Source organism: Heterocephalus glaber, unplaced genomic scaffold (assembly GCF_053883595.1).
Source record: "Heterocephalus glaber isolate CG9 unplaced genomic scaffold, H.glaber_assembly_v1.0 deba00001497, whole genome shotgun sequence".
NCBI lineage: Eukaryota > Metazoa > Chordata > Mammalia > Rodentia > Bathyergidae > Heterocephalus > Heterocephalus glaber.
Window position 1 is genome coordinate 70366992 of NW_028258320.1, and position 16450 is coordinate 70383441.

The 16450-nt window shown below is 35.0% G+C and overlaps 1 protein-coding gene across 3 annotated transcripts in view; it reads right to left on the reverse strand.

Moving 5' to 3' along the window:
- Positions 1–16450, reverse strand: part of Nhlrc2 (NHL repeat containing 2) — a 52110-nt gene that overhangs the window by 31979 nt on the left and 3681 nt on the right. For all 3 annotated transcript variants that reach the window (XM_004838887.4, XM_004838886.4, XM_021253413.2), the window contains exons 3-4: positions 2478–2933; positions 205–326 (exon numbers count right to left, since the gene is read on the reverse strand). In XM_004838887.4, coding sequence (XP_004838944.2) covers positions 205–326; positions 2478–2933 — 578 coding nt within the window. The remainder of the gene's footprint in view (positions 1–204; positions 327–2477; positions 2934–16450) is intronic.

The window sequence follows — 16450 nt, forward strand, 5'->3', positions numbered from 1 at the left end:
TTTTTCTATAGCAACTACATACTGATAAAATGAAAAACAAGATATTAAAACTAAAGCAAATGCTCTTGAGAAAAGTGGAATAAGGATGCTCTGACATACTTACATGTCACACCTTATAAGTTCAAATATCTCATGTAGCAAATAAGTATTAGTTTTTCTGATTAGAACTATTAAAAACAATAAAAACTTAAAAAGGAAAATTACCTTTCTTATAAGGTGGTTTTCAGTGTCTGCCACATATATGACATTATCCATCATGGCTACACCCTGTGGAGAGTTAAAAGTTGACTCTGAAAACAGTCCATCTTTTCTTCCAGGGTTAGGTCCTAAAAGATAAGACAGTCATAAGACAAGATTTTGCTATTAAAAAGTGATTTCAAATTAACAAAAATTTAAAGAAATTGTATTTAACGCTGGGATTTGAAGATAAATAACATTGTATTTCTATCTAAAAACTAAAATGCTTTTCATGGTATGTATTTTTCTCAAGAATGAGTTTTGATAATGACAGGGATTATAATATAAAAGATTTCACTGCATGTTATAGCATGTATCAGAAGAAATAATTTTCTTTAAAAAAAATTTTTTTTTGAGACAGGGTCTTGCTATGTAGTCGAGGATGACCCTACAATGACTAGTGCAGGCTGGCCAATACTGCTAAAAGAAAAAGAAAAACAATTTCAGACTCCTTCCTATTTCACATTGCCATAAAATCCTACAGTATCACATATACACTTTAAGATAGATACAGTGTGATGATTCTGATCCAATGGCCTGCTTCTGCAATATATCTAGAGTTTTAAAGGTGGAAAGTATGATACAATAAAATATAACTGTTACTTCTGTGATATGAAGAAAAAGCTAGTCAAAGCCCCAAAGTCAACAGAAACAAACTGCTTTGCAGAACCCCATCGTTGTAGATGTGACTCAGAATGGTATTATAATGTAGTCTCCAGAAAATGAACTCAAGAGTCTAATGCTAGGTCTGGGCAAGTTCTCACTCTTTTTTTTCCTTTCTATAAAATGGAACTAATTATCGTACCCAACACATAGTAATATGAGAATGAAAAAGTTAACACAGATACTGTGCTAGATAGTTAGCCAGATCCTGTTTGCCATTACCACTGTAGTCAATAATACTATTATTGTTGCTGATGCTGTAAGAGTTCCTTGAAAAAAAAAGGACGGCGCATTCTGTGGTTACTTTGGATGGAAAATACTGGGCACTGCAGCCCTCTTTTATACATTCATGGGCACGTTATCAGAGTAAAAGGTTTGAGAAGTCCAATGATACTCCCAACAAAACAACAAAAAAATCTGCTAAATCACATCAAACCAGTATTTCCTAAGTGTATATGACCAAAGAACGATTTTACATTACAAAATATCAGTATTTTTAGAAACATGTTTGAGAAATACAGTTTGATGATTTCTCTAACAGAATATTAACCTACACTGTTTTTGAAAACTATAGATATCTATTAAAACTATTTAAATTATTTAAATTCGAGCTACTTCAAAATATACTTTTTGAGTAACAATTCTCATAACTGCCTATCCTATGAAAATTATCAAGTAGTCAAAACAAATACAAAACATAACACATACTCTAATAAAAACAAATAAGAAACACAAATAATTCAAGAAGTAAAGGGAATCCTATCTTAGCACACTAAAAATGGCATCATGACTCAGAAATATGATTGGCTTATTTGCATTGTAAGTCAGATCACCCTACTTTATGTACAATGCTGCATATATTACTACAGCAGACTGACTACAGAGATGGATTAGTTTTCTCTTTGATATGTTGTTACACGTCCGTTCAGCCTAGATAAGCAGGTTTAATAAGAATATGCTTAAGGAATTTTATTAAGTGTATGTAAATAAAAGGCAGGTTTTGATATAAGGTCAAGGAGAAATGGAACAAAATGGTATGTCCTTGCCTGATACGTCTACTTTGCTACAGAGAGAATACATCCCAAAGCATGTTTAAGTTCCTAGGGAAAGAAGGAGAGCATAATAAAATTATGTACAAATCCTAGCTTATTTATTTTATAATCTAAATGTCAGGTTGCTGGGACATTGTCCTGGTCTTGAAAAAGATATGAATAAATTTTGCCAGAAAGTAAAATATAATACTTCCACTTAAAATATCAGAAATTCAATATACATATTTTCATAAGATATAATAACTGGCAATTTTTAAAAAACAAAATGGATATACAAATATATTTAAGATATGTAACTTAATGATTTCCTCCTTTGACACAGAGCTTTCTTGGTTAATGTTTCAGGGAGTTAGTAGAGGTTTGTTCAGATACCATACGTTAAATAACAAAAATATAATTTTATAGTGAAGTCAATGCATGCCATCTATTAGTTCTTATTTATAAATTTCAATTTTCATGTATTTACCTGAACTATTTTTTTAACTGTGAAACATACTATACAGGATACTTGAAAACGATCTTTACCTCCAATACTGTACTGAATTTGTCCATTTTTCCAAATGACCAAAATCCTATGGTGTCCAGTATCTGCTATTACCAGTCTATTAGTAGCATGGTCTACAGTTACTTTGCCAGGAAACAGCAGTGGTGAAGGTGGCAGAGAATCTTTGTAGAGTTTTATTCCAATTTTATTATCTCTGATCTGTCCCCTGTCTTTGTAATACTTTAAAGCTATTGAAGTATACAAAAATAATTTTTCTTTGTGTCCTTCTCCAATCAAAGAAAACAACATGTTTCCACGGGGTCCAAGAATGACCAGTGTTGGCCAGCAGGACACCTCTAGGTCTTGCCAAAGGCTGGCATCTGCATCATTAACCACAGGGTGGGTGATATTGTATCGGAGAACTGCACTTGTAATGTTGTCCAGGACTTTTTCATTTGGAAACTTAGCTGAGTGAACACCAACAATCAGGAGACCATCTGAAAGGGGAAAAGTATATATTAAATATGATGAAATATTAATAGTGTTATCCATACACTAGGTTTCATGTCACTAATAAACATAAATAATTTGTAGATTAAAAGAAATAAGTACATTAATGTCAACTGCATTTAAACACATGTACAGAAATTAACAAATTTAAATCTCATAACAATCTTGATTTCTATACAGAAACATGATCAAATTCATGTGCCATTCCAGGCTTAAAACTATGTCCTTTTGCTAGACAAAGCCATTGAAAAATAGCAATTATAGTCTAGATATTGAAGTTTTCTTACCTAGAATAAGCCTCTTTGAAATTCAGAATGACTATGACTGCTTTTTTATGTATCTATTATCATATTATTCTCCTAAATTTTTTGATCTAATCTTACATTACAGCTTAACTGAATGAATATAAACAAGATTCCCCATAATATAAGGTTTTCAATTCATGTGAAAGTCCTATTATGTCATTCTTGTAACAAACTTTCTGGCAAACAGAACTGCTACAAACTAAAGATAACATACTTCCTTTATCTAATCAATGCATTATTTCAAGAAGTTAGAATGGGAGGGGAGCATTTAGGCTAGATTCAGAGCAAAAACAATACTAAGGTAGAAGACATAATAAACTCAAATCTCTCAACATGTCCATCAAAACCTACTCAAATTAGCATGAAGAATAAATAAAACCATACAAATCAGAGGCATTAACTCCCCAACAGCCCACTGTTCTGTTATAACTACTAACTTGAAACCAAAACACAGGCAAACACATCACTGTTTGAAGACTGAGAAAAGTAAACACAGCAGGTAGTTTGTAGAGGGGGGTTCAAAACTTAAAAATCACATGCATGAGGATGTTTCCAGTTTTATTCCTTCTATCCTTCCCCGGCTTTGCTCTGAGAACAGACCCCCAGTTCTGAAGGTATACAGGTGGCTAAAACTCCAAAAGAAACTTCAAGGAACCAGGGAAGCTGGAGAGTACGAGGCTAAAAGGAAAAGCAAACTGGAGAATGTGACAACCCAGACCCAATAAAGTGTAGTAAATGCTGAGAGACCAGAGACCTGAGACCTGAATTAGAGTTGACAGGAGGGCTGCTGGAGGATGAGACGGAGTTTACAATCTGAACTACCAGACTTGAATGTCTACTAACACAAAGCTATCAATATTCTCCAGAGGTCTATGACAACCTCGTCTACATAACATTGCAATGTCCAAGGTACAAACTCAAACTACTTGAAAAAAGCAAGGTAGATGGGCATGGTGGCACATGCCGATAGTCCCAGCACTCTGGAGGCTGAGGCAGGAGGACTGCTGTGAGGTCAGCCTGGGCTATATAGTGAGTTCAAGACCAGCCTGAACTATAACGGGACCCTAAAAAAAAAAAAAAAAGGCAAGCTAATGAGGCTTATTATAAAAAAATCAATAGATATCAGTGCCAAGATAAAGTACATGTTTGAATTAGCAAAGACTTTAAAGTAATGATGCTAACTTTGCTCCACATGTAAAAGAAAAAAATACATAAAATGAATGAAAAAACAGGAAACAGAGAAACGGAAACCATAAAAAATAACTAAATAAAAACATAAGAACTAAAAATATCTATTTGAAATAAATTCTCTGAAGTAAATATACCTATTGGAATAAATTTACTCAAAGGCAAAAAAGAAAAAAAATGACAGAGGAAAAAGTCAGTGAACCTAAAGATAGTACAACAGAAACAAGCCAATCTAACAAATGCAAAGAAAGATCGAATTAAAAAGAACAGAACAATTTCTGGAACAATTTAAAAGATCTAAAGTTTAACTGGAAGCCTACATGGAAAGGAGAAAGATCAGGGCAGAATAAATGTGCGAGTGTGATGCCTAAACTTCCAAAATGTGGTTAGAGATAACAAGTTACAGAATTCAAAGTTAGCACACACCAAGTGAGACAAATCAGAGAGAAACAGGTCTAGCCACATTATCAAATAATTACTGAAAACTGAAGATTAAATAGATACAAAGACATCTTGAAAGCAACCAGAGGAATAAAAATATAGTGCAGTGTGACTGCCTGAAAACTGGGGTAGGGATGGTAGGGAGGGGTGAGAAGGACTGCACCTGTACCTTTCGTGAGTTACTGAACCTCTCTATCACTTTTCTCATTTGGAAAATGGGGAAAATGTCAGTAACTGCCTCCTAGGTTAGGAAGATTAAGAGCTAATCTGCGTAAGGCACAGAATATTTATAATACTTAATCGTACAATATACCTATGAGCTTAACTCATCTATTAAAAAGATGGATACACTGTGTACATGAGGTACATCTAAAAGTGGATCCAAAAGGCTAAGAATAAAGGATAGGCAAAGGCAAGCAGGCAATTGAACAGAAGGAAATAAAACACAGCAGATCTCCTCCCTCAGCTTTTCTAACTCTGGGGCCAGGTGAGCATTCAGCTCCATGACAAAGGATACCACCTTACTCTGCTAGTTACCTCATTTAATAACCTGGAAGCTTACACAGGTTCCAGCTTATGCTTCCGAATCTGCTCTTTGTTCTTCCCTACTTCATACCCATCTTTCCTTTTCGACTGCCTGACCTGCCATCTTCAAGCTGAGGCAGCAGACACATATATGCCAGCCTAAAACAAGACCAGTTAGCCAGTTCCACAGGTATCTAATATGTAAGGTCAAGTACCTATAATAAGCCCCATATTATTTTTCATTTCTCCTATGCTTCTGCTTCTCAGATCACACCTACATCCCTGTTTTGGTCTTAGCTCTGAAACTATGTGTATGAAATCTTCATCTATCCATGGGTAGTTTCCCAAGTCATCCCTATGTGGATGAAGTTCTCCCTCAATTGTGTTCAGCAGAAAGGGGCACATAAATGCAGTGTTTTCTGGGTTCTTGACATTCAAACTTTTTCTGCAGCCCTGGGTGATGACTGAGGGACAAATGTAAGGTTCATAATAGCCCTATAGTCCTTAAGATTCTTTAAAAATTTTTTTTTTATTAATACATGCTTATATTATGCTGGGCATGGTGGCGCACGCCTATAATCCCAGCACTTGGGAGGCTGAGTCAGGAGGACTGCTGCAAGTTTGAGGCCAGTCTGGCCTACATAGTGAGTTCAAGCCCAGCCTGAACTACATAGCAAGACTCTTCTCAAAAAACAAACAAAAATATATTACATATGATTGCATCTATCTTGTGGAGTTGGTACATATACATAATTCCTTTTTGTTTGTCCTCTACCCTTTCCTACCCACCCTGATCCTTCCAACTCTTGGTCCCTTTTCTCATTTGCAAAAGCTCTATTTTCATTTTTTTCCTCAATTTTTCCCATTCCCTTATCTTCCCTCTTCCCTCATCTCTTGTTCCCCTGTCTATCTGAAAATGACCTCCCAATTTCCTATTTTCTATCTTCTATTTTGGATCCCTCATATTTATATTCTTTTTCATTTTAGAGAAACTATGTAATATTTAAACTTGTGTGTCTGACTTATTTCACGTAATATTATAGTCTCAAAGTGCATCCATTTACCGATCAATGCCTCAAGTTTATCTTTCTTTATGGCACAATAGCACTGTGCTGTGTATATGTTCCTCTACTGCTGCTTTGATTTATATCTTTATATAGTATCTCTGAAAAGTTAGACCAGTCTAATTTCTGTACCTTTACAAATCATCTTTTTGTTTGAAGATCTTGAGGATTTTTTTTTTCAATCTTTACAGTGTAATGGTTTTCCTAGGATACATCTTGGATTATTATGAGTCAATTCTCCCTGGTACATGGTAACCAGTATGGCTTCTCTCATTTCCACAAAGTTTCCTTGGATTTTAATTTTAGATACTAGTTTTAGTCAATTGTTTTGTTCTTGATGGCCTCCAAGTAGTTTGATTTTGGACCGTCTTTGCCTGTGTTCCAATTCAGTCATTTCCTCCTTATACCTTTTTACTTCTTTAGTTCATTTTTATCTTCTAGGGTTTTTATCCCCTCTACCTCATGTAAGTGTCCCTTACTATATCTTTATATGAATTCATTGTTCCTTGGGCACCTTGTAATTTAGTTTTCAAGTCTAATATAAATTTGAACTTTTTCTTCTATTTCTTTCCTGAGTTTAATCAACATGCATATGTTCATTTTTTTGGTCTATAGTAGTTTTTAAATGTATGATTCAAGTTGTTTATTTTTCCTAAGGATATTTAATCCAATATAAAGCTTTGTGTAAGTATTTTTCAATTCTGTAATTGTTAAAGTGAGAATTTTCAACAGCATTTTAATTTTGAAATGCACCTTTAGCTTTTCATAGCTTTATTTCCTATTCCTCTTCATTTTGTGGGCAGGGTTCCCAATTTAAGAGTGCTCTGTTCTGACTGTTCCTTTTTTGGTGGTGATTTTATTTATGGTGAGTACTGCTGGAGAGGATGGATGTGTTTTCTCTTTAATTTCTGCTGGATCCTAAATGTTTTCCTCTTTCTTCTTTCTCTGCAGTGGCCTGTCTCCAAGGGAAGCTACACCTTGCCTATGTATCTGATTCTCTCCCAAAAGCAATGCTTCTTGGAGGCTTCCATTCCCAGTCCTACAGTCTCAGGAGCTATAGATATGTCCTAGCCCATCCAAATCTGTGTTGAGAGTTTTGCACTTCATACTGGAGTTTCTCTCTCTGGGGAAAGGGACTATTCTGTTTGTGCATTGCTTAAATATTTTGAACCACTCTACTTTTTTCATGGAGCCTTTTAAGCCTCTTCTGTCCTTTTTCTCAGCAACACCAGGCTCGCAGCAGCTGGACCTTTACTGGAATTTAGCTTATTTCTCAACTTGCATTTGATGTGAAAGCCATAATATATACTCTATCTGCTAATACTGTGAAATGCAGGCTCAAGTGTGGTTTTATTTGCTCATTTTTATGTTTGGGGAAGGAAGAGATGGCACATGAAGAGATTCAAAATTAGGTGGCCACTATTCTCCAGGCCTGGAAATAGTACAGATAGACTTTTTTTCCACACGTATTTATAAAATACATAAAGTTTATCTTCATATTTTGTTAACTGATTAAATAAATATAGCTAAGTCCTAAAACTAGTATCTTAGTTAACTGAGAAACAAATATTTCCAACCAAGTGAGGAATAAGGCAAAGACGCTTGCTATGTCACTACTATTTAACTATGAGTTGGGGTAGGAGTGGGGAGTTAGCCAACATTAGATAGGTCAATTAGAATCATAAAAACTGGAAAATTTCTATATGCAGATAATACAGCAAGGAAATCCCGGTGATCAATTTAAAAACTAAGTCAAATAGTAAAAAAATTTGGGAAGGTAGCAAAATATAAAATTAACACATGGAACTCAGTAGCTTTTATATACCCAAATAATTTATAATACCAGTTAGTGATAGAATGATAGACAGAATCCCATGGAAAATAAATAACCATGTTAAACATATGAAAAGATATTCAACCTCGGTCTAAAATGTACTTTAAAATTATAAGATATCATTTCTCACCTATTAGACTGGTAAAAATTAAAAAAGTATGTCGAAACATTTTACTGGAGTAGCAGTAGGTAAAGAGGAACACACACACTGCTAGTGAGATGGCAAACTAATACAACCCTCCTGGTGGGGAGTTTGGCAACAGCTAAGAAAACTACATTTGCATTTAACTCTGACCTAGCAATTCCATTTCTAGGAATTTACCCTTAAGATATACCATCAACGGCAGGGGATTTAGCTCAGTGGTTCCACCGCTTGCCTCCTAAGTGCAAGGTCCGGAGTTTGATCCCCGGTACCAAAAAAAAAAAAAAAAGATATACCATCAACAATATAAAAATACATTTCCAAGATTATTTATTGCTTGTAACTATGTAATCCTGGAAACAAAAAGCAAAGACATCCCACTAACCAGGAGCTTCTGAACAGCATTCTCCACTGTAAGGAATCAGAGCTTCTTAGAGAAATGGCTGATTCAGGGATGGGGCTTGAAGCATAAGACAAATCTGGAAATATTGTGGTATAATAAGGAAGTGCTGAAAAAAATGCTAACATGTCAAAAAGAAAATAGGAGACAGCCTAAAGGGAATCCCATTAGTCAGATCTGGGACAATTCAAACATGGAAATAATGAAAGTAATGATTTATAACCTCTTGAATTAAGTAAGAATCTATGAGTTAAATCCATACATATTTTACAGATTTTACGTATATGCAATTTTTATATTACACGCACACACACACACCCCTTCCTTCTAATCAATACACCCCAAGGGTTCCTTGAAATAGTAATGACTGAGATGACATCTGAATGATAAGGTGTTAACTAGGTGAAGAGGGTGCTGAAGGAGATTTCAGGGAGAGAAAACAGCACATGAAAGACAAGAGACAGAACCAAGCAGAGATCAAAGGGGAGCATGGGCCAAATGAAAATAAACACACAGATAAGTGCCTTGAAAGTCATGGTAAGGATTTAGCTCTTTATTCTAAGAGCAATGGAAATCGTATGAAGAACAAAATAAAAGTCTGAAAGATACTTTAGACTCATGACTTATCCCTCCACACCTATCCTTTTTTCACTGCATCCTGCCACTGGATGGCATCATCATCCATCCAATTATACAACTGAAAAACTTATCTGTGATAGCTCTGCAATAACCAATCAGCCCTCCTGCATCCCCCATATTTAATCCATGACCAAGCTCTATTGATCTATCACCTACAAGTAGATTCAAGCTATTATCAGGTCTCACAGAGACACAGTGGCCTTACCACAGATCTTCGGTATCATTCTTGTTCACCAATGAGTTATCTATTCAGAAATCTAAAACACAAATCTGATCATATCACCCTCTTGTAAAAAATGCATCATTGGTTTTCTACTGCTCTTAACCAAAATCTCATTTCTCTAGCACCTCCTCTCCTCTCTCAGGCTATTTTAGTACATCAAGAATAGCACTCTGATAGCCATTCTTTATCTGCTTTCCATGGTTCTAAGCACTCTAGGTCAACTGCAATCTGAAAATACTAAATAGAAAAATATAGAAAAAAAATCCAAAAATTTTAAATTGTGTGTAATATGATGAAATCTCATGTTGTCTCACTCCATCTCACCTGCAGTGTGAATCATGTGTTTGTCCAGGGTATCCATGTTGTATACACTACTCACCTTAGTCATTTAGTAGCTTCATGATTATCAGATCAACTGTTGCGGTATCACACTGCTTGAGTTCAAGTAATCCTTATCTTACTAATGGCCCCAAAGCTCAACATCAGTGATTCTGACAACTTGTATATGCCACAGAGAAGCCATAAAGTTCTTCTTTTAAGTGAAAATTTGAAAGTTTGCAACTTAATTCAAAAAGAAAAAATCGTATACTGAGGTTGCTAATATCTATGGTAAGAATTAATTTTTTACTTGTCAAATTATTAGAAAGGGTAAAGAAACTACTAATTTTTATTACTGCTTTTTACAAGTTTAAATTGTAAAGGTTACATAGGGCCACTGTGTATGGTAATTGGCTATAATGATTTTTTTTTTTAAAGGCATTGTACAGTTTAGTGCTATGAGTGGTTTCATGGATCTACAGGGGGAAAAAATTCCCCATGGATGTTGGAGGTGGGAGGTGCTATTGCATTGGTTTTGCCTGAAACTGTATGGAATGTTCTCATGCTTTCTAACCTACTAAAGCCATACTTGTCTTTTATATCTCAAGCTCAAGTTTTACTTTTTTTTGGTACTGGGGATCGAACTTGGGACCTTGTGTTTGTGAGGCAGGCGGCGGCACCCCTGAGCTAAATCCCCGGACCTCAAGTTTTACTTTCATAAGAAAGCTTTAATTCTTCCAGATTAAACTTCACTATTTGTCCTCATAGCACCCTGTAATTTTCCTTCTTACCACTAATTCAGAAATTATAAAAATATATATGTGATTATTCAATTATTGTACCCCCAATTATGTCATGCATGTTTTATTATTCACTAGCACAGGGCCTACTATGTAAGTAGGAAATAAAAGAATAGACAGGATATAAATACTGAAGACATGTATATACTTACAAATTTATGTGTACATCATATAATCCCAATAGTATAACTATGTTGATCTATATATAAAAACAATGGCTAAATATCTACTACTCTCAGTTTTTCAATGTTAAGAACCTTAAAGTATAGATTTTCCTTGAACTATTTTGCTTTTTCTGTTAATTATACATAATAAAAAGTAGGATATATGAGATTCTGCCCTTTGTGAATCTTAGGCCAACACAAGGACCAAAACCACCCCATTTAAAAGAAGAAAAAGAAAAGAGAGAGAAAGAAGGAGAAAAGAGAAGAAATGAGGCAGGAAGAGAAGGAGAAAAGAGAAACTGTATATAAACTACACCTGCTTCTAAAATATTAGATTCTAAAATATTTGATTTCTAAAATAACTTTTTTAAATAAACCATTTTAAAAGCTTCAATTTTATTATTTTCCTAAAGAGGTATACATATACAGAATCAATTATAATTGATTAAAACTGTATATACTATAATGGAAAATACGGTGGCAGTTTAACCAAAAGCAATATAATAACCTAGTTAAAATACAAAGCCTGAGAGTATTAAAATATTTAGGATGATGTTTCAAAAATTGCAGACATTGAGATTATCTCTGAATGGGTCAGTGTTAACATAATAGGAATGGTGATACAGAGCAACTGGGGGAAAGCTATGGAGGCTAGAACAGCCTCGTAGGAGGACGAAAGTATCTGGAGAAGATGCTAGAGAGGTGGGGTTCTGGTTTGTATGCTAAGCATGAAACACGGGGATCAAAGTCACTAAACACTAAATTAAAGCAGTGGTTAGAAGCAAATTTTAAAGACAATAAAAAATTGACATTAGGCTATTGTCCACACAAAAAACTTTGAAAATTTGCCATAGGTTGATCAACATTTTCACTGTACATTAGCTATTTAAGAACACAGAGCGCTGGGGATTTAGCTCAGTGGTTTAGCCGCCTACTGCGCAAGAGCAAGGACCCGAGTTCGATCCCCGGTACCAAAAACAAAAAAAGAACACAGAATAAATAGATGGCCTGCTGAAGAAAAGAAAATGTGAAGTACGTGCAGAAAAGAGTTAACACAGAAGCAGGCCTGAAAGGCCTGATTCTAAGACTGGCTCTTGCCTATCATCTGAGAGAGTAGATTCTGGGAGCATTCTCACCATTCCCAGAAATGGGAAGAGTGGCTCACTATGCCTAAATTGTACCAACAATACGATCTGCTGTTTTTCTTCAGGGAGTGTGGAATTTTGGAAAATGCCAGCAGGTATGAACCTGCCCGTGTGACCAGTCCCCAATAAAAACCTTGGGATTGAGCTTCTCATCAGCTTTCCTGGTTAGCAACATTTCAAATGTGCTATTACAACTCCTTTTGGGAGAAGTTAAGTGTGTTCTGTATAACTCCACTGACAAAGGACTCTGGAATCTTGTGCCTGGTCTTCCCTGGGCTTAGCTCCATGCTTCTTTTCTCTGTCCTGATTCTGCTTTGTATCCTTTCACTGTAATAAATTACAGCCATGAGTATTAACTACGTGCTGAATCCTGTAACTCTTAAGGAAATATTGAACAGGGGTGGTTTTGTGAGCCCTGAAACAAAATGAAATTAGATACCAATTCATTTAAAAGCCTAGTTTTACTATAAAATTAGAAGTATATTCTGGTGTTTCATAAAATATAAAACAGGGGGAATGCATATATTACATGATGAAAATACTAGCATTTACTCAATAACATGATATTTGGGTTTTTACAAGTCTGATTGAGTTATATTTGCCAATCACATGTTAAATATACAAATACTCCTAATGAATGTTTTCTGATAAATGTTATGTTCAATTTGGGTACTACATAATCACATGTCATTACACACAGTAAAAAGTTAAACTTAGAAAGTCAAATAGAAAAGAAAGAAAAACCCCTTGAGGTTCTTAACAATATATAATACAATGTGTTAATTATTATGAATTAGTAACAGTCTTAGGGCACAGTTACAAAAAATGTTAAAACATCAGAACAACTTATTTATATCAAGCATTTTGCTTTAGCCAGGAATGGCAGTGCACGTCTGTAATCCCAGCATTCTAGGAGTGCTGAGCGTCACAGGAGGATCACAAGTTTGACCCCACATCTCAGGCAACTTGGTGACTTAGAGAAACCCTGTTTCAAAACAACAACAAAATGGCCTGGGGATGTAGCTCAGTGTCAAGGCCCTGTGTTCAGTCTCCTGTATCACACACACACACATGCACACACACACAAAATCATGCACAAACATTTCTCATATGCTATTGTGAAAGTGATACTGGTCACTACTGCAAAACAGTTTAAAAGCTGTTTTACAGAGGAAAGAGTCTGGGTTTTAAACTGGGCCTCTTTCAAAGTGTTTTGAGATAATAAGCACGTCCTCATTAAGCTGAGCATTTCTGGCTTACTGATAAAATGAAGTGAATGAATATTGCATGGGATTTAAAATATACTGCCACATGACACTTTGAGAACATAAAGAGCATTGCTCCAGATATGGTTCAGAAACACATCAGACAGTAATGGAAGAAGACAGCTCCAAGAAAGCAAAGTTAATGCAGTGGTATCTCATTGAACTTTCATGTGATACTCTCTGGGTATGTCTTCTTTTGTGAATATGAGTTGACTTGTCTTCTGACAACTTACAAATCTTTTAGTTTCCATGATTTTTATACAGCAAAATATTATTGAAGCAATTATTTCTTTGAAATTATAACACTGAGATGACTTACAGTGTATTTTTAAGAGTTTAAGATTTATTCTCCAAACAATATTCGAACAGCCAAATGCAGAAAATCAAACTAGTCAGTAGTCTATTCTGCCACTAACAAATGAACTATTTGGGTAACAAATCATACTGAGCGGCACGCTAGTAAACTAGTTCTTTGATGTTGGGGGAGAGATGCAACCCCCCTCCATCCTTAATTTGTAGCATTCAGTAACTTCATGGTAGACATAATCCCACTACAGAAGACTTCAAGCTCCTGATTGGTGCATAAAACTTCCTAACATTTAACAAATGACAAGCCCACGTGTACTGTAGGAGTCAGGGTGATTGCACCTACTCTACCCTTTCCTGAGGGGCACAAATTTGTTCTTATTGTATTCATTTTAAAAGTTAAACCCCATTTTACATAAAACTACCTTAACCACTTTAAAGTGCACAGCTCAGTTTTATAAACATTCATACTGCTGTGTAACCATCACCACCATCTATCTCTAGAACTGTTCATCTTGAAAAACTGAAAATTGTGCCCATTAAGCAGTAGCCCTTCATTCTCCCCCTCTTCCAGCCTCCACCATTCCACCTGCAATCTCTATAATTTTGACTGTTCTAAGTACTCCATGTAAGTGAATCATACATATTTACCTTTTTGGGACTGGCATACTTCACTTAGCACAATGCTTTCAATGTTCATCTATGCTTTCAGAAGAATTTCCTTCCTCTTTAAGGTTGTATAATAGTTCATTGTGTACACATAATCATATTTTCCTTACCCATCAAAGAACACTTGGGTTGCTTTCATATCTTGGCTATTATACATAGTGCTACTAGATAATGGATTTATTCAGTTTTTATTTATTCTTGTTTTAGTCTTATCCACAGTCTCTTAATACTCTTTTTTATTTCTGTAGAATCAGTACTAATGTCCCCACTTTTCTTTCTGATTTTAGTAATTAAGTCTCTAAGTTTCTATATTGATACTCTCAAAGATCAGCTTTGGGCCTCTGTTATTTATCTATTTTCTTTCTCTCCACTCAAATAGTTATTATTGCCTTCTCTCTGCTACTTTGGGTTCAGTTAGTTATTTTTCTAGGTCCTCCTGTTATGTTAGGTTATTGATTTGAAATACAATATCTCTTGTTTAATGTAAGAATCTGCATAAATTCCTGTCTTAGCACTGCGTTCACTGTGTGCCATAAATTTTCATTCATCTTACATCTTTCCTAATTTGCCTTGTGGTTTCCTCTTTGGTTCACAGATTAACAGTATGTTAATTGCCACAATTTAAAATTTTTTCATTTTTTCTTCTATTACTGATTTCTAACTTCATTCTGCTCTAATCAGAGAATATACTTTGTGTAATACCTATTTTTTAAAAATATACTCAGACTAACATATAGTTTATCCTGGAAAATTTCCCATGTGCACTTCAAAAGAATTGTGTGATCTGATGTTGTATAGCAAGTCCTGTATATGTATATTATTAGATCTAGTTGGTTTATTATAAATTCTTTATTTTCTTATCTTCTGTCTAGTTGTTTTAAACACTATTGAGAAGGAGCTATTGAATTCCCTAAGCACCACTGTAGAATTGTCTAAAATTGAGGGGAGCCTCAATTCTCTCAATTTTTGCTTCACATATTGTGATAGTCTGTAATTAAATGCATAACTGTTTATTATAGCTCCTAGCTGTACTGAACTTTTAAAAATATATAATGACCTTGTCTCTTGTAACCAACTTTTTGATTTAAAAGTACATTTCGTCTAATACAACCACCTCTATTCTCTTTTGGAGAGTATTTACAGTGGATATATTTTTCATCCTTTTACTTTCAACCTATTTATGTCTTTGGCTTTAAGGTGACTCTTTATAGAGAGTGGTTTTTGGATATTTTGTATCCATTCAGCAAATCTCCACCTTCTGATTAGAGATCTTAATCCAATTACATTTCAAGTAATTACTGATAAAGAGAAACCGATTTCTGACATTTTGGTTTCTACATACTTCAGAGCTTTTCTGTCCCTCATTTTCTATATAACATTACTATTTAGTTGACTTTTGTTTGTAGTAAAATGTTTAAATTTCTTTCTCATTTACTTTTGTGTATATTCTCTTGCAACTTTTTGTGCTTAGCACAGTACTTACATTTTAAACACTAAAATCATAACACTCTAATGTGAACTTTTACCAAGTTAACTTCAATAACACTAAAAAAAGTACTCATTTGACATTAAGAGTTCCATGTATACCCCTTCCAACTGCTGAGGTCTCAAAATAACATCTTCATACATTATGTATCCAAAACCATCAACTGATAATTATTTCAAATATGTTAGTCTCTCAAATTATACAAAAACAAAGTGTGGCAATATAAAGTGAAGTTAAAATAGCACTGGCTTTGGATTTGGGGGGGCAGCACTGGGACTTGAATCTAGGGCCTTCACACTGAGCTACATCCCAGTCTATTTTTTATTTTGAGACAAAGTTTCATTTAATCACTTCGGCTGGGCCTGAACCTCCTGCCTCAGCCTCCCAGAGTGCTGGGATTACAGGCATGTACCACCACGCACATCTTAGACCACTGTTGGTGAACCTTTTAGAGTTTTCAGTGATAACAGCCCACTGCAGCATGCAGGTTCGCCACCACTGGCTTAGAGACTAATTTTTAAAATGTATTGGTCTACTAAATCATGTAGAAAACAAAAAGTGAAGTTATACACCATTGTTACAATAATACA